Below are 25026 nucleotides of genomic sequence, written 5' to 3'. Positions count from 1 at the left end.
CCACAGTAATGACCTGAGTTGGCTTTACTGGTTTTGGATAAATACGAAAATGCTTCCTGTGAACGGAAATTAGATGTAGCACCAGAGATTTTTTAGGGTTAATGTATTCCAAATATTCAACATACATCAGGCTGAAGGGCAGGCTGCATAACCATTTCTTTGTCTTTTGTTTCCCGTGCATGCAAAGTAGCCGAGGCCTGTCTCAAAGTGACCGGTCAGAATCCTAAAGAAGTGCCGGCCAGCGCTGTCCATGGGACTGTCTACACGACGGCAATGTTCTGGATCTGCCTATGCAGTCAGTGCCCGCTGGCCATACGGGGCCATCAACCACTTGAAATGCGGCTCGAGGTGGATGGGGCAGACCTGGACCCTGCTCTCAGCCAGTCCCAGAGGTGCGTCTGCTCAGAGGCACTGTCAGGTGTCCACAGGCCCTGCGTGGAGCGGGCAGCCCGTGCCAGCACCCTTCCAGCAGCTGGGCGAGCTCCTGCCCACATGCACACTGGGCCCATGCCTGCTGAGGTGGGTGTCGCCCTCACCCCACATCTGAGTGGCTGTCAGCACACGGGGCGTCGGTGCCAGCTGAGGTGGGTGTCGCCCTCACCCCACATCTGAGTGGCTGTCAGCACACGGGGCATCGGTGCCAGCTGAGGTGGGTGTCGCCCTCACCCCACATCTGAGTGGCTGTCAGCACGCGGGGCGTCGGTGCCAGCTGAGGTGGGTGTCGCCCTCACCCCACATCTGAGTGGTTGTCAGCACGCGGGGCGTCCGTGCCCGCTGAGGTGGGTGTCGCCCTCACCCCACATCTGAGTGGGCTGTCAGCACGCGGGGCGTCCGTGCCCGCTGAGGTGGGTGTCGCCCTCACCCCACATCTGCGTGGGCTGTCAGCACGCGGGGCGTCCGTGCCCGCTGAGGTGGGTGTCGCCCTCACCCTACATCTGCGTGGCCTGTCAGCACGCGGGGCGTCCGTGCCTGCTGAGGTGGGTGTCGCCCTCACCCAGGTGGTCTTGGAGGATGGCCCACTCTCACTTGCAGCTTTTCCAGACCTTCCCCACTCACTGGGTGAGCATGGCTTCCAGGGATCCTGCGTGCTGCTGACGGGCATGCCCTTGTCAAAGGAGGGAGGCTGGGCCTGGCTCACGGGAGAGGCCAGCATGTCCAGTTACTACACAAACACACACGCTCGTCAGAAACGATGGGCAGGGCCAGCTCATTTGGAGAGTAGGAAGGAACCACGCACACTCCTCCACCTGGCAGATGCCCAGGTCACAGCACAGGGCGGCCCTCCAGCCTCTGCCCCACACAGACGCGGTCTCCACTGGGGTCACTGCAGTGGACACACCAGCGTCCTCCCCCTTCCCTACACTGCTATCTGTCCACATGTCCTGTAAGTGGATGCATCGTCGTGATGGGCTTCACACCCCTTTGAAAGAGAGTTGTGTCTGGCCCTCCACTGAGGTCAGCGGTGACAGGCAGCTGCTGGGGCCGGAGGCCAGGATGGCTGCTGAGGGCAGCCCACCCCACAGACCCACTCTAGGAAGCATGGGACGAGGACGGAGGGGCAGGCATCTCAGCCACAGAACCAGGAGCCAGTGGGCTCCATCAGCAGCCACAGTCTCACTCAGAGGTCACTCGCAAAGAGCCTTGGGTGGTGGCTCAGCAACTCGGGGAGGGGCAGTGATATCCCCAGGCATCACCACCTCGATGCCATCAGGGAAAACTTCAGAAACACTTCTTCTAGAAGGATCAGCAACTCGGGGAGGGGCAGTGATATCCCCAGGCATCACCACCTCGATGCCATCAGGGAAAACTTCAGAAACACTTCTTCTAGAAGGATCAGTGTACAACAGAGGATCAGGATTCAGCTAAATCAGCTGACGTAAGTCATCACGGGAAAATGCCATGAGTGACCCCCAGAGAGACCTGCAGGGAGAGGATGAAGCTAATCAGAGCCCCACTGAGAGCCTCGCCCACCCCTCTGCTCTGCCCTAGGGTCTCCTTCCTTGCTGGAGGCCCAGGCTCACCTTAGGTCTCTGCCTCCGGCACCCGTCCCTACAGCCCTTTCATCCAGTCTCTGCTCAGATGCTCCTTCGCAGGGAGGCCTTCCCTGGACATAACATTTACAACTGGGCCTCGGTCCATCCCGACACTGCCTACCCAGGAAGACTCTCACCACACACACTGCGTATCTCACCCATTTCCATTCTCCATTCATTCTGCACCCAGAACGCAAGCTGCAAGGAGACAAGACAAAGCATCCATAATAAGCAGGTTCAAGGTGTAAAGGAAAATATGCTCATAAGGCATAAACAGATGAGAAAACTCAGCATAAAAACAGAACTATAAAAAAAGAATGAAACTCTAGAACTGAAAAATAAAATCTGAAATTAAAATTTTACTAAATAAGCTTAATAGCACATTGGAGGACAGAGAATAAAAAGGCAGTGGACATGAAGATAGCTCAAAGTTATTCAATCTGAAGAACAGAGACTTAAAAAAAAGATCGAATAACAAAAGAAAAGACCCTCAGGAACTGGTGGAACAACATGGAAAGGTCTAACATACATGTAATTGGAATCCTAGAAGGAGAGGAGAGAGAAATGGGGCAGAAAAGAACTTTGAAAAATGCCGGCAAAAGTTATCCAAATTTGGCAAAAGACATAAATTACAGATTCAAAAACCTCAGGGAATGATAAGCAGGATAACATCCTCCTACATATGCAAATGTAGGCACATCACAGTCAAGCTGCTGTAAACCGAGGACACAGCCTCCAAGGCAGTCAGAGAAAAACTGGACTTTCCACTCAGAGCACCGACAGGGTGCATGACAGCCGACTTCCTGCAAAACGACGGAGGTGGGGAAACCTCGAGCAAAGGGGCAGCCTTCCCCTGCTGGAGCTGTCTGTCCAGAGCTCAGAGCTCACAAGTCCATCGGCTTTTCAGACAGCAAGATGCCCAAACTGTTTGCACAGGGCGAGTATTGAGCACAATCAGAGATTTAAGAGGAAATACATTCGAGCGACCCCAGTGCCAAGTGTGAAGGGAAAGGCACAGCCCTCAATTAGCAGGACACAGGCTGTCTGCCTCAGCAACGCATGGGCAGAACGCTGGTCGTCATCCCAGACTGGGCTTAGAAGGCACGCAGTAAAAAACACAGACCATTTTCTTTTGGACATAAATCAAAGAGGTAAGACTGTGACTTAGTGCCTTATATTAATAACAAAAAACAGATGGAAACAGTACTACCATTGTTATAAAAATGCTGTAGCCTATATATGAGAAGGCAGAGGCTTCCCTAATATCAACCTTCTAAGATCTGCTTTCTGGTTTCACTTTTCAGACATGCTGAATCCTCTAGCTGCCATTCACACAGGTAACTACGGCCCCTCCCCTCTGGCCATTGAAACCAAGGCTCTCCGGTGTGGAATGGACAGGACGCGAGCGTCCCGCAGTGGGGTGTCAACTGGGCGGGCCCTCGGGAAAGTGAGCCGAGCAGCTCGCCTGAAGCAAACCTTCCGTCCTCATGGGGAGCACCAGGGGCAAACAGATAAGAAGTCCTGTAAGTTCTTACACGGACCCAATCTCAGGATAGAGCAGACGCAGTCCTACTGTGCGTAAGTGGGAGCAGCACCTGGCTGGGGCAGGAGGGAACTTTCTGGGGTGATGGCACATTTCTATATCTTGACGGGAGACTGGACTACACAGGTGTATGCAGTTGTCAAAACTCTAAAGACGTGTACTCAGGAGCTGCACTCTTCATCGTGTGTGAATTCTTCGTCAGGGACCTCCACAAACTGAGCTCTTGTTGATGATCCGCACGAGGAAGTCTTTGGTATTTAGGGGCAAATGCCCTGACTTCTGGCATTTACTTTGAAATCCATCAAATATATGACGGATTTTAGTGCATGGACAGAGACATGAATAGATGAGTTATATAACAAGAAAATGCAGTAAAATATAAACTGTCAAATCTAGGTGGCCCATATATGGGTTTTGGCTACACAATTCTTTCAACTTTCATTGTATGCTTGAAGTTTTCCATAATTACATGATTTTGAAAGTTCTATTCAACACTAACATGGAGGTCTTAGCCACTGCAAAAAAGAGAAAAAGAAATAAAAGATACAAAGTTTGAAGTGGGAAAAAATACGATTTCCTACACAGAAATTTTTTTAAAAAAGAAGAGAACCTACAGAAGATGAACTCACATATTGAGTGGCATTAACAGAGAGACTGGAAATGACATTAAAAGGAGTCCTGCGGGGTGTTTGGGAACCAAGTCATTCTGGAAATTGGTAAGTAAAGTGAAAGAATAAAGGGTTTATTCTGACTTTCCTGGAGAAAATGGATTTGGAGCAACCAGTTGAGGGCAAGTTACTTTGATATAAAACCCCTGATAACAAAAGCCAGCAGTGACAGACAAAAGCCACCTTGCAGACCCTGTGGATGAACCCAGATGGTGACCACCAAGGCTGCGGGCCCCTCAGGCACGGCTGACAGAGAGAGCTTTCTGATGGAGCTTTCTGGCCCCTCAGCAACCTTCCCAGGGCAGCAAGAGAGGGGAGGGCTGCCTGCGCCCTCTGACCGCTGCACCAGACAGGCAGCACTCGCAAGGCGTCCCTGACAAGAGCAAAGCCCACTGATGCAGCCGGCCCACAGGGATGGGGGACTGGGACATTAGGCCTGGAGGGAGCCGTCAGCCAGGGCGGGACAAGCCCGGTCTCCCTGACTCTGCAACAGGACACAACTCCGTGGCCAACGCAGGGGAGGGGAGGTGCTAAAGAGACTCTAGGGCATGTCCATCAAGTGGGTCGGATCCTTACTTGGACAAACCAACAGTAGAAAAGGCATTTACTTATGAGACAACTGGCAACACTGGGATGCTGAGAAAATATTTGATAGAATTTGTCCTAATTTTTTGGATGTGATGATGGTGTTGTAGTTACTTTGATCTTTTAGAAGTATGTAATGAAGTATTTCCCAATGAAATAACAGGATGCCTGGGATTTTCCGTAACAGTGGAAGGGGAGGTCAGCAAATGGAAGCCCGGGCACGTGCTGACGACTGTGACTGAGACGGCATGCTGAGGGTCAGGATGCCATTCTCTTCACTTTCACGTGTGCTGGAAGTTTTTCATAATCAAAAGTTAAAGAAAAATAAACAAGGACGGAATTCTCCCCTCTTCTGCCTGGGATGTTTAAAACTGACCACTGGCATTCCCACAAACCATAATAAACCAATTGTGAAATGCCACGTCTTAAACTGCCACTTGTTCTAGAAGCCAAACGTATAGTGAATATGAGAATAAGTCTTTTAAAAAGATATTTAAAAGCTTTATGGAGAAAACCATTAAACATTATAGAAGGACACAAAGGATTAAAAAAAAAAACAACAGAATGAGCATGTAGTTTATGGAAGAAACTGTAAGAACAGCTGAAAGTCATTATCTCTGGGAGCTGGGACACCCCTGCCTGAAGTGGTGAGTCTATAAAACTATTCAGCTGTAACTCTAAAAACAACTAAAAAAATTTTCTTTTCCAAAACAAGACAGGAGATCTATTTTTCAGAGTGACTGGTTTCCCCAAGGAGGCTAAGAATTGGAGACTGAAATGGGACTGATGGGAACTTCTCTGACTGGGTTCCGATTTAGAGGTTACCAATCTTGACCTGATGTGGAAGTCAGGAACGAGCAGAGACACAGGCTCCACAGGCCGGGACCACCGCCGGACCCCGCTCACCGAAGCACAGCCCTTCCGAGGGAGGGGGCATTATGCAGGCCCGAGGGAGGAAAGGCAGGGATAGAGGACTCTGGTGCACAGCAGCACATCCTCTGAGAAATCTGTATGGTTTGCCCCAGGTCAACGTTCACGTGTGGGAGGGTGCATCCTGGCTGGGGCGTTCTGCTCCCTAACCAGAGGGCCCAGACCTGCATGTGCACAGCCTCTGCTCTTGGCCCTGTCCACCGCAGACCTGCCGGCCACCCGCACTCCCCCGACACCTCTCAGCTGTCATTTTCACTGGGGATTATGACTATAATTGCTGATTTTGGCACAATCAAATGGAAAAAAAAAAGGAAGAGAGTTGTCTATTTACTGAAGATGAGCCAAACGGATTTAATGGCACCAACTGTCTCTAATCTGGGTCCTGAAGCCAAGTGACTGCATGCGGAGGGCAAGATTTCATCAGCGAAAATTGCATAATAGTGTCTATTTTGAAACGCTGACACTTGTCTCTCTATGTAAATGGGGACCACGCAAGACCCACTCCCACTGTCGCTGTTAACAGGCAGCCGGCTGTAACACAACACACTGATGTAAGACCCTCACATAGGTCTCTCGACAAAACTACACACACACACACACACACACACACACACACACGCTCAGGATTTAGGAAGAAGGGGCCCAGAAGACCCCGAGGCAGGGAGCCTCACTCACACAGCTACGCGGTGTGATGAGAATCAAGGTCTCGTTTCCTGCATCACCGTTTCATCCTCCGAGCCCTGCTGCCTTTCCAGGCACATCAAACAGCTCTCAGTCAGATGAAAGGATATTCTCGCCATCAAAAGATACAAAACCCAAGACACAGCACAAACACAATGGGGAGAAGGACACTAAGCTCACCAGGCCCTGAGGAAGCGCCAAGCACCTGGCCAGGTCCCAGGTCCCAACACCCGAGCAGGACGGGCCGTGGCACCCCCCCCACTCCAGTTCTGCAGACCCCAAGCACTCTCAGCACAAGACAAGAAGCGACTGGTTAAAAAGCACTCTGCAGGTGGCTGGCTTGGTGGCGTAGCAGTCAAGTTCGTGCACTCCATTTTTGTGGCCCGGGGTTCGCAGTTCGGATCTCAGGCACGGACCTATGCACTGCTTATCAAGCCATGTTGTGGCGGCATCCCATATAAAGTAGAGGAAGATGGGCATGGATGTTGGCCCAGGGCCAATCTTCCTTAGGAAAAAGAGGAGATTGGCATCGGATGTTAGCTCAGGGATAATCTTCCTCAGCAAAAAAAAAAAGCACTCTCCAGGGTCTACACTCCCAACTCACCCCACCCAGGCTTTCATGCCCCACAGCTGGGCTTCATGGGAAGCTCAAATCATGAAACTATCATTCCTCCCGGTTCATCAGCCAGCTCCCTGCCCAGTCAGGACGACACCTCACAGATGACACCCCTGGGACCCTCTGCTCTCTGTTATGGAGAGCTGTGGAGTCCAGGCAATCAGCATCCAGCGCCTCCTGCTGGGAGCGGGGCAGACAGCAGGTCAACCTCGGGACTGGCCCCAGACGGATCCACGGGTCCTTCTCGGTGGCTCAACACCCTGCCGCCCTCCACAGACCTCCACCCCTCCCGAATCCCCAGCACTGGCAGGTCACCGAAGCCCCCCGACTCGGAGCAGGCCCCTGAACCTTGCCTGCACCCTGCCGCTGCCCACAGGTTATTCAGACCCAGTCCCGGTCCCAGGGAAGGCGGGGCCCTCCCACCAGGCCCAGGGACTGCCTCTTCAGCCTGATGGCCTGGCCAGCGAGTCCCCGCCTCGGTGCAGACCCCTCAGCCAAAGCCACGCCCCTCTCCCCTCCCCTCCCTGCCCACTCGACCCCCGATCTTGGAAGCCTATCCATCGCCAACACCGGCTCCACCTGCTCTGCGTCCAGCCCACATCTGTTCACCTTTGATTTCATTTTACTAAAACTAACTTATTAACACTGATTTCAGTTTACTAGAACCAATTCATTAAAACTAATTTTATTAAAACCAATTAATCCTTAATTGAAAGCAAAAACGTTCAGTGAAGATAAATTGGAACTAGAGATAAGAAAGAAAAGTGATCAGATCATCCACAGACAAATCTCGTTAACCCCTTGGTCATGGATTTCAAAACAGTTTTGACAGATTGTTTTCGAGGCAAAAATAGAATAAGTACACACTGTTTAAGACCCACTTTAACATATAATTATATTTGCTTATCAAATGGTATTGTAGTTATTAAATTGTATTATATAATAATCCATGGAGAAGACATAAGTTTATTTAACTAATTCTCCAGGGCTACGCCTTCAGGATGTTCCCATCTCCTCCCACCACAAACACAGTGACGACACCCTCATACCTGAGTCTTTCTGCACAGTCCTGACCCTGCTGGAGAAAACCCTGAAGTAGGGCTGGTGACCTACAGGCACAGACGTTTCTAAAGCGTGTAACTGTGAGGCCACATTGTCCTCCAGGGAGGTCGCACCAACTCACAGGCTTCCCATGGCACCCAGCCCAAAACCCATGATCTGCCTAATCACGAGGAAACACCAGACAAAGCCAACTTGTGGACACTCTACCAAATACAGGACCAGAACTGCTCAATACAGTCGAGGTCATGAACAACCAGGAGAGTCTGGGAGACTGCCACAGTCCAGAGGGGACACGGAGATGTGACGACTGAGTGCACTGTGGTCCCAGGACGGATCCGGACGGAGGGGGCCTGGGGGGAAAGGCTGGGGAAACCCCACAGCAGTTCTCAGTTCAGCCAACAGCCGTGCCAGTGCCGCCGGCTGTCCTGACCACCAGTCAGTGCTCTGGTCGTGTAAGACGTGGACAATGGGGGAGGCTGGTTCTGAAGGCCCACGGGGACTCCCTACTCCCTTTGTAGCTCAGAAACGACGGCAGATCAACTTTCTAAAGTGCCGTTGATGCCGTTTCACCAAGTAGAAGCCGAAGCCCCGGTCAGCGCCTGGCTTGGCCCTGCCCAGCACGAGGACGCAGCTGACCGCCACAAAGAGGACGGAGACTCGCGGGCTCTGCCTTGGACACGAGCCACCCCTTACTCTGGTAACCTGAGAACAAAGTGTGGCTGTGGCCGCCGACAATCCTGCAATTGCCCGCTGATGCAACTCTGCGGTTGTGGTTTCCACTCTGCCGCCCCCTGTGGCTGGGCTCCATCAGCTGACTGCGGACGTTCTGCTCATCGCTTCCCCTGTGCCTGGTTCGCGGTGCAGAGGAGGAAGAGGTGCCACATTCCCAGACCTGTGGGCTGCCACGGAGGCCAACGACGTCCCTGAGGAGGGCTATGTGGCTTCGACACAAGCCGTCTCTCAGAAACACCCGAACGTGTGCTGCAGTCTGCCAGCAGCTCTGGGGCCGGCTGGGAGAGGTTTGGCTGAACATCAAGAAAACACCTAACCAGGTTTCTCGATGCAGTGTGTGACTCACCACCAAGCATGGCCTCCCAAGCTGCGGTGGCCTTGAGAAGGTGGGATGTTTCTTTCAAGAGGGATGATGTAAGAGCACATGGCGGCCACCAGACCATCCGCCTTCTCCTGACATCTGCAATGTGGACTCACAGTCCCTGGAATCCACGTGCAGGCTCGTCACGGGTTAGCCACGCCGCAAACAAGCCCCTGCCTGTCCTGTGTGCTGCGGGGACAGCGGAGAACCAGGCAGAGCCCCGGCCCTCAGGGGGCTGACAGTCTGGTGGGAGGAGGGGCAGGTAGAGATGATAAACCGACATACAAGTAAAGATGCACGTCAGAGGCGGCAAGCTGGAGAAAAAGCAAGCCATGCCCGGGGCTGGGGCGCACCCGCGTGCAGGGGCTGGGGTGCACCCGCGTGCAAGTGCCGGGGCCGGGGGCAGTGAGAGGCACGCAGCTCCCGGGGCGGGTCCCACAGCAGTGGCAGCCAGCCCAAGGCTCGCAAGTGCTCGTAAACGCTCAAGATACATTCATCCAGGCTGAAACCAAATGGAAAACCAGCACGCTCTGCCTTATCAGAGAGATATCAACCTTAGACCAGCCGACATGCCTGGAATAAACACAGGGTCTTGCTTTAAAAGACGCACAAAATTCTTGATAAGAGGAGGACACAGCCAACAAGAAGAGGTTTGCTATATGTGCTTGGGAACCATTAATGGTACTAAAAACGCATCGGTATCTGTGTCTCCATTCAGTGAATCCACACAGACAAGAGCCGCTATTGTAACAGCAACAAAGCATGGCTTCCTCGCTTAGAATTTCTGTTTTAAAATATCAAAGCATTTACAAAAGAAACTGGCACACAGCTGCTACTCCAGGGCTAACCTAACAATGCCTCTCCCTGTTACTTGCATTGGCAAAGGTCAGGCTCGCCGACGCTGTGTTCCTTTCGGATCCAGCAATGGGGCACTGGAACCAGGAACCTCCAGGGACACACCAGATTCTAGAGGTTCCAGGCCAACCAGCAGCTGCGATGGTGTCTGATGAGACCAAAAGCCCTCTCTGGCCTCTCAGCTGCTCACTGCGATCCAGGACACATGGTGTTTAGTGGGCAGGGAAGAGGCATTGGCAATGTGGATATAATCAGCCTGGTTCACCTTGCCTCAGACAGGCGACAGCTGATGCTGGAGAAGTAAAGAGAAGGGCCCGCCCCACCACTGCTTTTGGCTATCTGTATATAAACGTGATCAGGAAAAGGACCTAGGAATGACCCTCCCTAAGAATACCGCTCTGGAACATGCACGGGAAGAAGGCAGTGGAGAAGCGGCTGCATCTCTGAGCCTTACCCCCAGCACAACCAGGCACCTGCCAAGTGAACCAAAAGGATCCCCAGGATGGGGAGAGGGACAGTGGCACCCGATCTGGCATAGAGTTAGCTTGCCCCACAATCTCCAAACCCAGAGGCCTAAAAAGCATCCGCTCCAGGCAGTAACAGAGAGCTCCCAAGCAGAAATCTCTAGGAATGGGGGAGAAAGAATTGATAGATTATCTAATGTGTTTGATTCAGTAAAAAAAACAGTATTGGGAGGGGTCCAGCAGTTGCGCTAGTGAATTCGGAACGAATTGCTGAAACATGATTAAAGATGAAAAACAAAGCAAACCAAAAAAGAAGAGGCAACTATTAGCTCCAGGAAAAACGAAGAGTTATTAGAAAAAAATTATCATACTTCGCTATTGGCTCAGCAGTCAACAAAATTTACGTAGTCGCAATAATGTAAAGACTGAATATTAGTTTAATAAAAAATTATATTTGTGATATAGTTATATTGAGATGGTGAGGGGAAGAGTGTTAGGGATGGGGGAGAATAATCCTTATCATTCTTAATAGGAAGTATATAGATAACGTCTAAAGTGAGACACCAAGAATCATGTATATCAACATATTATTCAGAAACCTGGAGGTAAACACCAGAAGTGCTAGAGGAGAAGAAGGAGCTACTCTGGAGAACAGGAAAGAGGGTGCTGCTGTACCTGTTATAAGCTGCATGATACAGTTTGACTTCCTAATCCATGCACATGTCTAAATCTTTTTTTAATAATTAAAAGAACAATCTTCAGGCCATATTTTCTGGCCATAGTGTAATAAAATCAGAAATTGATCAACCAAAGGTAACCTATACAACCCTAAGGGCTTGGGATTTTTGAAGCTCTTCTTTAAACAGCACTTGGACCAAGAAGACCAAAGAGGCAGCAGCACTGAGGTTATAAAAATATACCATCTGCCTGTCAGGGGACACGGGGTGGGCCAGGGGCACAGCCAGAGGGGAGCGGACACGGGGTGGGCCAGGGGCACAGCCAGAGGGGAGCGGACACGGGGTGGGCCAGGGGCACAGCCAGAGGGGAGCGGACAGGGGGTGGGCCAGGGGCACAGCCAGAGGGGAGCGGACACGGGGTGGGCCAGGGGCACAGCCAGAGGGGAGTGGACACCGGCGTCCACGCTTTCATTAGCAGATAAGAAAAGATGAAAAATAAATGAGTTAAACCATCAACTCAAGATCTTAGAAAATAATAAACCCCTTCCTCCCAGAAGGAGGAAGCAACCGAGAAAAAGTAAAACTTAATGAGCTACAACACATTTAAAAAAAAATCTGATAAATAAAACCAGTTCTTTGAAAAGACCCATAACAGGGACAACCTACGGCTGTTCTAGCATGGGGAAAAGGAGGGAATGAACGTGTACTCAGCACATGCGGTGAGTCGAGGCAGAACCCCAGTGGGGGTGTGGAGAGGCCAGGGACAGCACAGCAGGAGGGCGCGGGGGAGGGGCACGCCACATCAGGGGAGTTGATGAAACGCCCTTCCTCAGCCGCCAGGCCAGCCCCCAGGAAACTCTCACCAGTCGACTGCAATACCGTCATTATTAACTACACTGTGAACTGAAAAGCAAATGCTAGTCAGACATCCACATCTACACAATTTAATAAAAATAAAAGGTGATTTAAAGCATTTCAGACAAAAGCCACCCAAAAGGATTCAGGGCTGGAGATGTGAATTACAGCAACAAAATGCTTCTTCAGTATTCTAGAATTCTGCATATTACAGAGATCAGCATGTTTTAGAAGTAGAAATGGGTAACTAGATGTGACAAAAGAAATTTAGAATAAGCAAAGTGTTAATGATCATATAAATTTAAAAAATGGTCTTTAAAAAATATTTTCTTCTAGGTTCAACTAAGCAATCTTCATCAGATATTACTCAATGAAAAGAGAATGGCAGAAATGCACGTGCTTCGGCCCCACTGGGCAAACACTGACCCTGACCCCGCGTGTGTGCGTGCGTGCACCATGCTCGGATGCAGATGTGAGCGGGTGTCCAGGTAAGGATACGATCGGGTAGGTGGTTAACGTGGGGGAGGACAGACACTGGATGAGAAAGGCCACACTGAAAACAAGCCCAAGGAGTAGAGCCAGTGCTGGAGACTTCCCAGGGGCCCGCGCCCAGACCCGACTCTTCCCCTGTGACATCCAGGTCCAGACGCCGCACCCCTGCTCGTCCTGAATCCTGGGTGACTCGCTGCCTGAGGACCTGTGGACACCTGTGCCAAGTGGTGACAGCCAGGAGCGCCAAGTGCTCCCCGTTGGGACGTCGCCTCCCCAGCCCCCAGCCCCTCACCTGCTCATTCCATGCCTTCCAGCAACAGAAAGCACCCCCTGGGAGCACGTAACCCCACACTGCTGTTCCCAGTGACCCGAGAAGGCAGGTGCAGGTGGAGACAGAGGAAAGAACAAGGCAAAGATACTACCCCGATATCAAGAACGAGCCCAAAGCCTGGGTGAGAGAGCACCAGAGATTCTGGAAAGCCCTGGGCATGGAGGAGAAGAGAGTCCAGAGGTGGCTGGGCCACGGGGCGGGGTGGGGTTGGCTCTCACGGCCAACCAGGGCCGCCCAGGGTGGAACTGCTACCCGAGCCTGTTTTTCTCCCTTTGGAGCGACCACCTCTACGAGTTGGGCTGGTTCACGCCCAGCACACATCACACAGCGGCTCTGAGAGTCACCGACCAAGGCTCCTCTGTCCTTCCTAAGAGGGATGTGACCAGACAGGAGACCAAAACCAGACACTGCCGAGTGGCCACTCACATTCCCGGGGGGTAGGGAGGAAGGGACACTTCTGGAAAGTGACCAAGTCAACCCGAGCACCTGGCAAACAGCAGCGAAGGAAGCCCCAGGAAGGGTTCGAGGCCCGGGGCGGGCTCACAGGACGGGGTGGGTGAGGCTGCCTCTGAGAATGGGAGTAATTGAATTAAAAGAAACTGCTTTCCTAGACATAGGGGCTGGGAAGAGCATTAGACAGACCATGAATTAAAGCAGAGAATATGAGAAGCAGGCAGAGCGTGGTGCGGGCCGGCGGGGTCTGGAAACGGTTTGTGGGAGCTGCTGCAGCCGGGGGCTCGAGCTCCAGGCTGGCTAATCACTTCCTGCAGGCAGGCTCCGCTACAGCACTAATAGGTTTTAATAAAAACTTTCAATTGGGCCAGTAAACCCCTCATTAAGCTGTTTTTAAAGCATGAATTTAAGAGCAGCAAGGGTCAGGGGTCACAGGGAGCATTTAATTCACAACGGCTGGCGGGAGGTGCTGCTGTGACAGAGAATAGCGGGTTCAAGTGTCCGGGCCACATAAACATCTGACGCTGGCCCTGGACCTGCCTGAAACACACACTTAATAAGGCAGCAGCAAAGGCATCCCTCTCCGCGAGAGCAGAGCACCAACACCCCCAGTGTTGCGACAAACGACAGAATTCAGAACACAGCCTGTTGGTACAAGTCCCGCAGTGAAGCGCAGGCTGTCCGCGCCCTGCAGAGCAGGTGTGGGCCCCACCTGCACAGCAGCTCCCCGCCACACACCTCACTGTCCCCACAGTCCAGGACAGGGCTGCCCACCTGCCTCCACGGCTCGGCTCGTCCGTGGACCTCCCCTTGTGGCCCTGGTGTGTTTATCTCAAATGCTGCAATTCGCTCCTTGCACCCACTATGAGGACGGCTCTCACTGAGATCTCGTGTGTGCACAGCTCACACAGCATGATCCATGTCAGCCCCCAATGGCTCCTTCAAGGTCCTGCTCCCTGACTCTGCGGTTCCTGGCATGATTTGCTGATACCTGCCTGGCCCCAAGGAAAACTCTAGACTAGCTCACACTTGGTTTTCACAACATTAGGCTAAATCAATAATTCATCGATTGAGCTTCTTACCGAAACGAAAGATCCCTAAAATGTCATTTCTTAGCCCAATGGACCTGCAGTAAAGAATGGAATGCTCTTTTCCTAAAAAGGAATGTCCCAAAGCATGGAGCCTTTTGGAATCCTTCCCTAAGATTCCCTCCAGACCCCTCACTCCTCTGCAGCACTCACTCCATCATGGAATGTGGTCTGTCCTCAGACCCCACTGCCGACTCCTCTGCACCAGCCCAGTCCCCCTCTGCACAGGACGCCCTGCAGCCTCCTTGCCTCCCACCCTTGCTCCCAACACTACACTGAGAACCCAAACCACAGATTAAATTTAGCTCATCTTGAGGCATCAATTTTTTTTTTTTTTGCTGAGGAAGATTCACCCTGAGCTAACATCCGTGCCAATCTTCCTCTATTTTTTAGTATGTGGGTTGCCAGCACAGCATGGCTGCTAACAGAGTGGTGTAGGTCCATGCCCAGACACCAAACCCGGGCCGCCAAAGTGGAGCGCGCTGAATGTAATCGCTAGCCCACTGGGGCTGGCCCCTTGAGGCATCAATTTTACTGACAGTTATTTTGGCATCCTTTTGATATTAAAACAATTACAGACATACTAGAGGGATCGATTCAGAACCAATATATTAGAGAGACAGTCTGGAATCCATCCCACAGAAGCTTCCTACTGTCAGCTGTCTTCCTGGATGCCCACTCCCCTGAAATGAGTTCACTTTTCTCGCCCCGACCTCTTAGAGGCCCAGCCTGACCTCCACCCTCCAGTCCAGCCACCTGCCCAGCAGGTCCACCCCCAGCAGACTGGAGTCCTCCAGTTGGACCCCCTTCTTCCGTGGGCGTCCACCCTCGTCACCGCCCAGAGCGCGGGATGTCCCCTCCCCAGGCCACGTCCTCCCACCACGGTGGCCTTGGGCGGCGCCCCTTGGGCCTGTTTCCCACGGGCAGAGAAAAGGCCACCGACACCAAGTGTCGGTGTGCTCTTTCTGCTCTCGGCGTCTGTGGAAGCCCCAGGGCCCAGGGAGAGGTGCCCAGGCTCCCTGTCTAACCCAGGAGGACCCGGAATGGCAAGGTTCCTGAGCTCCTGACAGAAACAGCTGCGCCAGGGGAGGTGGAGACAGGGAAGCAGGTGTGCTTTCACCTGCCCGGGACACCACCTGGAGGTCAACCCCTGTACACACCCAGGGCACCAAGCTAAACACACGATCCAAGAAGTTACAAAATGCTCTTCGGGGCGGAAACACTCCAAAGGCCTCAGGAACCTCAAAAGAGTGAGGCCTCAGGAAGGCGCCCGTCTTCCCCGTGTCTGTCTGCCTGGGCACCAGGACACTGTGAAATGGCTGAGAGCCAGAGGAAACCCCGAGTCAGCTCTGCCAGTGTGAATCAACATCCTCCCACAGGGTCGGCCAGCACAGTTCCTGGTCGCAGGATGCCTCCCTGCCCGTCACCTCCATGAGGCTGATGCCATGGGCCCTGCCCACAGCCTCCCTGCTCCAGTGCCCTCTCGGCTGCCCCAGAACTGGCAGGGGCCTGCCTCTGAGTGCAGATTCTGCAGAAGCACCTGGAGGAAGTCACAGGACTCCCTTCGCTCATCCTAACCTCAGCAAACGGGCAGACGGGAGCCCCCTGGCCAGAGCTCCCTCTCCTTGATGGCTGGCCAGCTGGGGCACACAGCCCAGAGCCCCAGGGGAGACAGCGACAGGCTCAGCGCAATGTCGGGAGGGCGTGGGCCACGAGCAGCCTTGTCCTGGCAGAAAAGACCAGAAGGCCCTTCCTGGAAGCCCCAGCTGAGCAGGGTCTGCAGATCCTGCACTGTTTCCAAAAGCACAAGGACAGCGTGAAGCTGGAAGACGGCTCCCAGCTACCACGATGCACACTTCCTGTGGGGGAGCAGGAAACAGTCAGCACTTAACGGGGCGCCGAATTAATTACATCCTAGAGTCCTTCTTTGAAGTACAAGTTATCACACTGGTGCCTTCAAAGCGCAGCCCCGCTTACGCTGCAGCAGAGATGCGGCCAGCAGGGCGGCTTCACCACCAGCGCCATGGTTTCCTGTGTCCTGGAGGAACGGCCTCCAGTTCACACTGTCACCGTCCCCGGCAGTCGCACCCCTCTGCACACTGGAGTGCAAGACCCCGGGGACAGGCCGCTGGATGGCGGCAGTGACACCCATGCTGGAGAGGGGTCCTCTCAAGATGGGGGAATGTCCACAGAAGCCCAGATGTCCCAGGAAACATCCACGAGAAAGCCACGACTCCCACACTGAAGGCGTTGTACTCACAGCACCGTGTCGGCGAGGGTCAGAGACAGGGTGGCGGAGCGCCCAGAGGAAAATGAACGCGCCTGCTGGTTACACGGAGGGAATCCTCTGACCAGCGCCATCCACGGAACTTTCTACAGCAATGGAGATGGCCTGTGGCCTGGTACGGCCCAACACGGCTCCTGAGTGCCTGACGGCAGCAGGTGCGACCAAGCAGCTGCGCTCTTTATTCCACTTATTCTGACTGAGTCGGAAAGCACGTGTGGCTAGCGACCACCGTATCGAGCAGAGTGGCTCCAGCAGCCCCTGGAGCATGGCGTCTCTGAGACGCTGTTCAAGGCACAGCTCAGGATCCCAGTACGGAATCCACAGAGCTGCTTTACTGTTATCAAAGGCCATTTTGCAAAATAAAGACAATAAATACAATCAAGATGAACACAGAGAAGAAGTACAACAGGATAGCATGAAGGGTCGTGGTGAAAACTAAGTTCTCGCAGGCAACCCGGAAGAGGCCAGAGGAAGGGACCCCTCCAGAAGGCTTGGGGTCCCTTCGTTGGCTGCTCCGGGGCCTGCACCCAGGGTCACACCACAACAACTGGGTGCCTCATTTCTCCAGGGTGGGTGAAGGAGAAGACAGTCCATAGGCGTGGTGGTCAGCAGGCAGCGAGCGGGCTGCTGTGACTGTTAGGGTCTTCTGACCATCTGCTCCTCAACAGTGGGTGGGAATGACCTGCCGAGCTGCTGCACGGGCTGCACACCACATGGAACCCAGCCTTACGCAGGGACCCTCTGGAGGGAAATGTGTGAGCAAGTCAGCAGTGTGCTTCCAAGTCTCCAGCATCATCAGGGGCTACCAGAGAGGCAGACAACGCTGTGAAGGACCCCAGACCACACCGGGGAAGCACAGAGAGAAGCCAGATGCATTTCATTTCGGAGCAAAACAGTAGCTATTAGCCCGAGTCTCCAGTTAGCACCAGCCCCGGGGGACGCAGCCCACAGAGCCCTCCTGCAGCACAGCCTTGCAGCTCCCACAAAGGCTCTTGTGGGGCTGGGGTGCGGGGAGGACCATCTAGAACCATCCGTGGCCACACAGCCTTACTCGGATTTACCATGCGATTTAATGAACAGCACAGGTTCCTGCACTCGGTTCTCTCAGTGGTCCAAGGCCACCTCACTGCCTTTCCCCACGCCCACATTCCACCCGAGGCCCCAGGCGCAAAGAGAGGGCGTGGTCTCCACGTCAGAGACCTGGGGCTCTCTGGTCACCACTGGTCTTGGTGCTCACTGATTCCTCTAAGACCCTGTCGCCCCTGCTGAGACAGGGAGTGATGAGAACGTGCTCGAGCACTGGTTACTCCTGCTGCCTCCGCCACCCGACCCGTCCACTCCCAGGCCCTGCAGTGGCGCCCCTGGAGTGCGCTTGGTCGGCTCCACCAAAGCTGACTGTACGGTAACTGCCCAGGACTCGCTTACCACGTAGGGGGCTCGGGCCTCACGGTCTTGTCTGTCCCAAGGACTAGAAAACAAGAGTGCTGTAGCAATTCCAGATAAATCAAATCAACTTCATCGAGAAGGGGGTCCTGTCTAAATGCTGGAGCGGCAGGTGTCTCTAAGGAGAATTTAGATTCGGATATCAGATAAATGCTTCTTCAGGAGGCGGCAGCACAGTCCTCTCATCCCCACACTCACCACCGCCGCCTCTCCTGACACAAGTGGACACGACCCACGGGTCACAACTGACTGTTATGTGTAAGCCATGCAGGTTTGCAAACGGGAAAAGAGAACATTTCCTGAAGTAATTCCATTGCTTGTTTCTTCTTGCTTCAAAAACAAAACAAAACAAAACAACAGTGTAACCCTGAGAGTGGTGAGTGGGTGTAACCACACTGACTCAAGGTCCTGGGGCTCCTGAGCGGTGCGGCCGCCTCCCTGGACGCCTCCGCTCCGCTGGTTAGGAAGTTGATTTGAACTTTTGCTTTGGTACCTACTTTTTAAGGTAAATTAAATCAGGAGAACATTTTTGTATTCAGCCTCATCTTAACAAATTCTGACGCTCTTCCTTTCTTTGAGCCCAATTTCCGCTGATGTCAAATTCCTTCTGCCTGAAGACCCTCCTCCACATTCCAGCAGTCGACCCCGCCCCCCGGAAAGCGTTTGCTGTTGAAGCCGGTTTTGCGGGGTAAGAATTCTGGGTTGGGTGGGCCTCCCTCTCCCTGGTTCTTTTGGATGCCGGGCCCTGACCTCCGGCCACAGAGTCTCCAAGGAGAAGTGTGCGGAGCCAGCAGCTCCTCCCTCCGGGTGTGTCTCTCCCACCTCTGGCTGCCGTTCAGATTTCCTCTCTCTCTTTGGTCCTTGGCATTTGACTACAACGTATCCAGGAATGTGTGTGGTGAGCGTTTCTCTTACTTAGTGGTCTCTGAAAGCCTTGAATCTGGGGCATTTCGCCTTTCACTCATTTTGGAAAATTCTTGGCCTTTATTTCTTCAAACACTTCTTCACCTGTTCTTTCTCTCTCATCTGCCTGGGTTTCAATTACCTTTCCGTGAAATTGGTGGATACTGTCCCTCGGCCCTTGGGTGCTCTGTTCTGTTCTGCTTTTTAATTCTTTTTCCCATTCATGTTTCATTTTGGGTATCTTCAAGTTCAGAGTGTCTTTGTCCACTCTGCTGCAAACCCATGGAAGGCCGTCCAGAGCTGACTGTGTCTTATTTCTAGCCTTTCCAGTGGCTCACCTGGACAGCTTCCCTCTTTGCCCATTCCTGCAGGCCATCCATCTCTTCCACTAGACCCTCTAACACGCCCATTGCTGTTCTTTTTAATCCTCATCAAGAGTTCAATACCTGGGTCACCTCTGTTGACTGCTCTATCTCTGGGCAATCCACTGTCAGCAGGTCTGTTTTCTTCGGGTATGTGTGTATCTAGTAATTTTTTCTTATGTCAAACGTTGCATGTAGAAAAACAGTAGCTCCTCAGGGAAACACAATTACCCAGAAAGGGGCATGAGCAGCGAGGCTGTCAGCTGGGGCAGGGAGGGGTGGGGGCGGAGTGGGACACTTTAGCCGAAAACAGGCTGAGTTAGGGTTTGTCCTTCTCATCATCGCCCTCAGTGACCACAGGCTGTGGCTTCCTTCAGCAGGGGTTGCTGTCACCGGCCATGCTGGGCGTGGGTCCTAGGGGCCAGGATTTCCTCACTCTCACCCTGGCCTGGACTGGCCTCTCCCCATAGCACACTGTACCCGTCCTCGTAGGGACCCAGCTCCTGATCCAGCCTAACCCACGGCCTTGGGGTGGGACCTTCCCAGCATTCCCGCGATTCTCCCTCGGCCCCCAGTAGCAGCAGAGCTGCTGTATATGTGCACGACCCGGGCCCCTCTCAGGGAGAAAGCTTTTGCTTCAACCCCTTCCCCTAGGGGCCTTGGGTGCACAGCTGATGCCCCCTCCAAGTGGCTCAGGCTTCTGCTTCCTCCTGGAGGACAGTCCAGGGAGCGGGTGGGGTTCTGTTGGTAGCCGTTCACTTCCTGCACTGTACCCCCAAGGAGACCCTTTGTGGTCCCCTGCCCAGCCCCAGCCTTCTTGAAGCCTCAGTGGAGGCCTGTAGACTGGAGCTCCGTGAGGCAGAACTCCCCGTGTCTGGGGACAGATGTCCCCCTACACAATTGTTAGCACGTTGGTGGGTTCCTCCTTACCCTCTTCCTCCTGAGCTCTGCCAAAGGTGACATTGGTTATAGGTCCCAACTCTGCTCAGTTGATCACCTGGGCATCCAGATCCCTTAGCTGCTTCGTAAACTCAGCTCCCTGATGGAGTCACAAGGAATTGTGGCTTCTGCAGATGACCCAGCTCTTGCTCACTGTCAGGAGGGGGACGACGCTCTCAGGGAGGCAATCTCTATAGAATTTAATCTCTTCTGAATGTAGTATGTGCTTACGGCCTGGTACGTGGCTGCTGTAGCTCAGGGGCTGTACCAGGTGCACTTGAACAGAGTGTGGTTACAAAAGAACCGGGTGAAGTGCCTGAGACCCATCCGTGCGGGCCAGTGCTGGCAGCACTACTCAGATGGCCTCGGGGAGGTGGTGCTGAAATTTCTGCTCTTGTCACGGACTGTCTCTGTCTCCCTTTAATTTCAGGTACTTTGAGGTCCGTTACGTCTTCCTCAGGACTGCCTCTCTGACCATGAACTCACGTCCTTCTTTATCCCAGGGAATACTCGCTCCTGAACTCTGTCTCATCTGGTGTTAACAGCCTTCTCACTATTGTCTCCATGGTGTATCAATCTTTTCTATCCATTTTCTTTCAAACTTCTGTGTTTTTATATTAATGTGCATCTCCTTTAGAAGAATATCATTGCATCTTACTTTTTCCTTTTTCATTCATTCTGTTGATCTCTGTCGTCTAATTGGAGTGCTTAGTCTATTAACATTTAATGTAATTCCTGATATGGTATTTAAGGTTACCACTGATATTTTATTTCTAATTAATTAAACCCTCAGTTTTGTTCACCGTTCCTGCTTTTTTAGATCATCTGAACGTTTTTAGAACACCACTTTAATTTCTCTATTGGCATTTTAGCTATACCTCTACATTTTTCTAGTGATTGCTCTAGGATTACAATATACATACTTAACTTGTGGACTTAAGTTAGGATTGTGCTGTGTCATATCAAATGTGGAAATCTGCAACCACAGGTCCATCCACCCCACAGTGCTCCGTGTTATACTTGTCACATGCACCCCTCTGGAAGTCCCAGAAACCTCAGACACAAGTGATTTGTTCTGCTTTAAACAGTCATACACCTTTTAAAGGGAGGGAACTGTCCTTTGCGCTCACCCGTATATGACTGTTCCCCAAGTCTTGCATCATGCCTGGGCACCTGAGTTTTCACTTCCATCACTTCCCCTCAGCCTGGAGAACTGCCTCTGGGGCTGGGGAACCTGAAGTCCTCCCCCTACCAAACCAAGTGGAAATCCAACCCCCTGTGGGGCACCCTACCAGCGTTAGCACCAGAGTGAACCCTCCTCTGCACAGGGGTGTCCACAGGCTCGTGTCCACTGGGGACTCAGTGTGTCCTGGAGAGGGGAGGGCAGGCCTGTGGGACAGTTTCGAGCACGCATGTCACAGGGAATGGGGGCTGTGACAATGCGATGGAACCGTCACTGCTGTGGGACTGCTCTGCCCAGTCACATGGAGACTGGTTTCTACACACAACGGACCTGGGATCACGTGGGCCCACATCTGCCTGAGTCCATTGCTCTGAGCGGGGAAGCCAGCTGGGTTAGGATTCCAGGTTAAACAACAAACACGGTGTCAGAACAAAACAGGGAAACCTGCAGAGCTGATGACAGACGCTCAGCCACGAGAAAGCAGGAAAATGTAGATACATACCCCGACACGAAATGCTAAACTCTTGCAGAGCTTTTCCTAATGATTTTCACTTACCAAATGAATACCTGAAAAACAAAAGGAGAAAAATATATAAAAATTTTGGTTTCCTCTGTACAAAAACTTTTAAGATTAAAGTGTTAGAATTCGATCTTAAATAGTGTTATCCCACTAATAAAGCCACCCCAGTGATGCCAGGACAGTGTGGGGTCAGGGCACAGAGCTTATGGGCATTAAATGAGGTGAGAGGTGGGGGGACACCCATACTCGGGTGCCCTGAGTGGAGGTGCGGGTGGAGGGGACACCCGTCCCCAGGCGCCCTGAGTGGAGGTGCGGGTGGAGGGGACACCCGTCTCCAGGTGCTCTGAGTGGAGGGGTGGAGCCCTGAGGTCCAGCAGGCTGCTCACCCCACACAGCCAGCACAGGGCTACGCCCACAACAGGCCAATCAAAAAATATTTTGGGAAAAAGTAAATGTAATACTTGGTTTTCCTACAGTAAATAATTTCCATCAAACACCATAAAAATGTCCTACCCTAGAACCTGCAAGTTTAAAGGATACTCCATTATCCTGAGCACCGATTATTAGCAAAGAGACTCTAAATAAAAGGAATTTGGTGGTTTGTCTGCAGGGCGAAGGGTCTGGGAGAGGTCTGTCTTCCCTGTGGATCCTATTAGAACATCGGGGTCCTCGCCACCGCGTGGGGGCTTCCACCACGTGCTGATTCACTTCACGCCCTTGGCACAGGAAGAGTCAGCACAGACATGTTCAGGGACCCAAATCATAGAATGTAGTCCCTACAACAAAACGGAGCTACCCGGGGTGGGAGGGCATGCAGCCTTGGACAACTGCTCCTCACCCATCCCGTTCACCACCAGATCCACCACCTGGACTCAGGGACAAAATGACCACAGCCACCTGGAACCCAGACTGCCACCTGTCACTGAGGAGTAACCAGGAACGAGCCCTGACTCGCCACAGCCTGCATGAACCCCAGAAGCCTCAGGCTGGGTGAGGGACTCCATTTCTAGGAAACGTCCAGAAGAGGAGAATCCACAGAGACAGGTAGCAGAGGAGTGGGTGCCAGGCTGGGGCGTGGGGGCGTATGAGGCTAAGGGGTATGGGTTTCTTTTGGGGGTGATGAAATGTTTTCAACTTAGACAGTGGGGATGGTTGCAGAACCCTGTGAACATATGAAACCACGGACCTCTACACTTCGCATGGTTAAATTTTATGGTATGTAAAGTATACCTCTGGGCTGGCCCCGTGGCTTAGTGGTTAAGTGCGCGCGCTCTGCTGCTAGCGGGCGTGCACCAACGCACCGCTTCTCTGGCCATACTTAGGCCGCGTCCCACATACAGCAACTAGGAGGATGTGCAACTATGACATACAACTATCTACTGGGGCTTTGGGGAAAAAAAGGAGGAGGATTGGCAATAGATGTTAGCTCAGAGCCAGTCTTCCTCAGCAAAAAGAGGAGGATTAGCATGGATGTTAGCTCAGGGCTGATCTTCCTCACAAAAAAAAAAAAAAAACCATACCTCAGTAAAAATGTTAGGAAAAAAATGGTGGTTTAAAGAAATAGGTATGAATGTGAATGGAAGGATACGGAGCCTGCGATCTGCTTTGAGCCCTCAGTGAGGAGAGGCAGCACCCGGGGTAGAGCAACGCCCAGAGCATGGGCACAGGTCCAGGGCTGCAGCCACCTGCTCTGAGCATGTGCGTGATCTTGCTCAGTGAAGTCAGGACGCGGCCCGTGTGACACGGGGGCATGGGGAGGGACTGAGTGCCAAACGCCGCTCGCTAACAGTCGGGTGTGCTGGCGGCCTGGGCCATCAGAGACACAGACTATGCAGGTAACAAAATAACACAATGTCTGGGATCTGCTCTGTACTCCAGAAAAGAGAAGTTGGGAGGGAGAGAGGACATGAATAAGTGTGCACGGGGCTCTCTGCAGTGATGTCACGGCCATACCAGGACGTTCTGGTCAATGAGGACCACACAGACGGCAGCAGTCCCAGAAGAGTAGCATCATAGAGCCCAGGCGTGTAGCAGGCTGCACTGTCCAGGTTTGTGTAAGTGCACGCCATGATGTTCGCACAACAATGCAATCGCCCAGTGACGCATTTCTCAGAATGTGTCCCTGTCATTAAGTGACACACAACTGTACACTCTGTACTTCTGAACAGGTTTCTAAGTTTCCATAATAAAACCTCTAAAACAGCCAGTGTATGCACCGGCTAATGCAAGAAATAAGTTTACCTGGTAAATTCTCCCAATAAATAATCTTGTTGACTGCAGACAGGAAAAGGGGCTGATTTTTACACACTCATGAGGGATGAATATTTCACGTTTTTAATCAGCCCAGATGGGAGGAGATTGAAGGCTCCTGCCCACAGCCTGGGCCCCATGGACACAGCGTCCCCGTGGGAAACAGGGACAGCCTGTGGTGTTATCGCTGTCATCTCTGCTGAGGGTGTTTGAAAATACGTTCTTTTGTAACGTCACCTGTTTTGAGTTTTGAATTTCAAGGCTGCCTAATATATAGGAGGTTGTACCTAATGATATGAAAAACTAAATGTTTTCACTACTTTTATAGCTTATATTATGTTTTTTTAGTAGCTGAAACTTATTCTAGAAGAGATGGCCACCCATGGAGCTATTTGGGGAACTACTATTTTCCTCTTTAAAGAAGCTCAAGTCCTTCCTTGTTTGAGAGACCCCGATTTTGCTCCCAAATGGTCTGTGTTGGCACTGTTGGACAGGGCCCTCCCAGCCGTGGGGGGCGTGTGTCCGTGTGAAGGAAGGAGAGGCCCGAGAAGGCAGGAGCCCTGAGAGCCGCCGGCCTCCCAGGGGAACAGCTGCCCTCCACACAAAGCAGTGTCGTCCACGGCCCCTCTGCTCGTTCTACCCCAGCAACTTCCACACGAGGCTCCTATTCTTACAGAGCCTCTGACTGAAAAAGTACATCCACTTTTCACTTC

The 25026-nt window shown here is 52.5% G+C and overlaps 1 protein-coding gene across 1 annotated transcript in view; it reads right to left on the bottom strand.

Moving 5' to 3' along the window:
- Positions 1-25026, bottom strand: part of LMF1 (lipase maturation factor 1) — a 106687-nt gene that overhangs the window by 61952 nt on the left and 19709 nt on the right. The window contains exon 3 of the mRNA XM_058570426.1: positions 22100-22110. Coding sequence (XP_058426409.1) covers positions 22100-22110 — 11 coding nt within the window. The remainder of the gene's footprint in view (positions 1-22099; positions 22111-25026) is intronic.

This window comes from Diceros bicornis, chromosome 26, assembly GCF_020826845.1.
Source record: "Diceros bicornis minor isolate mBicDic1 chromosome 26, mDicBic1.mat.cur, whole genome shotgun sequence".
Taxonomy (NCBI): Eukaryota; Metazoa; Chordata; class Mammalia; order Perissodactyla; family Rhinocerotidae; genus Diceros; species Diceros bicornis.
This window is presented reverse-complemented; position numbering and strand designations above follow the sequence as displayed.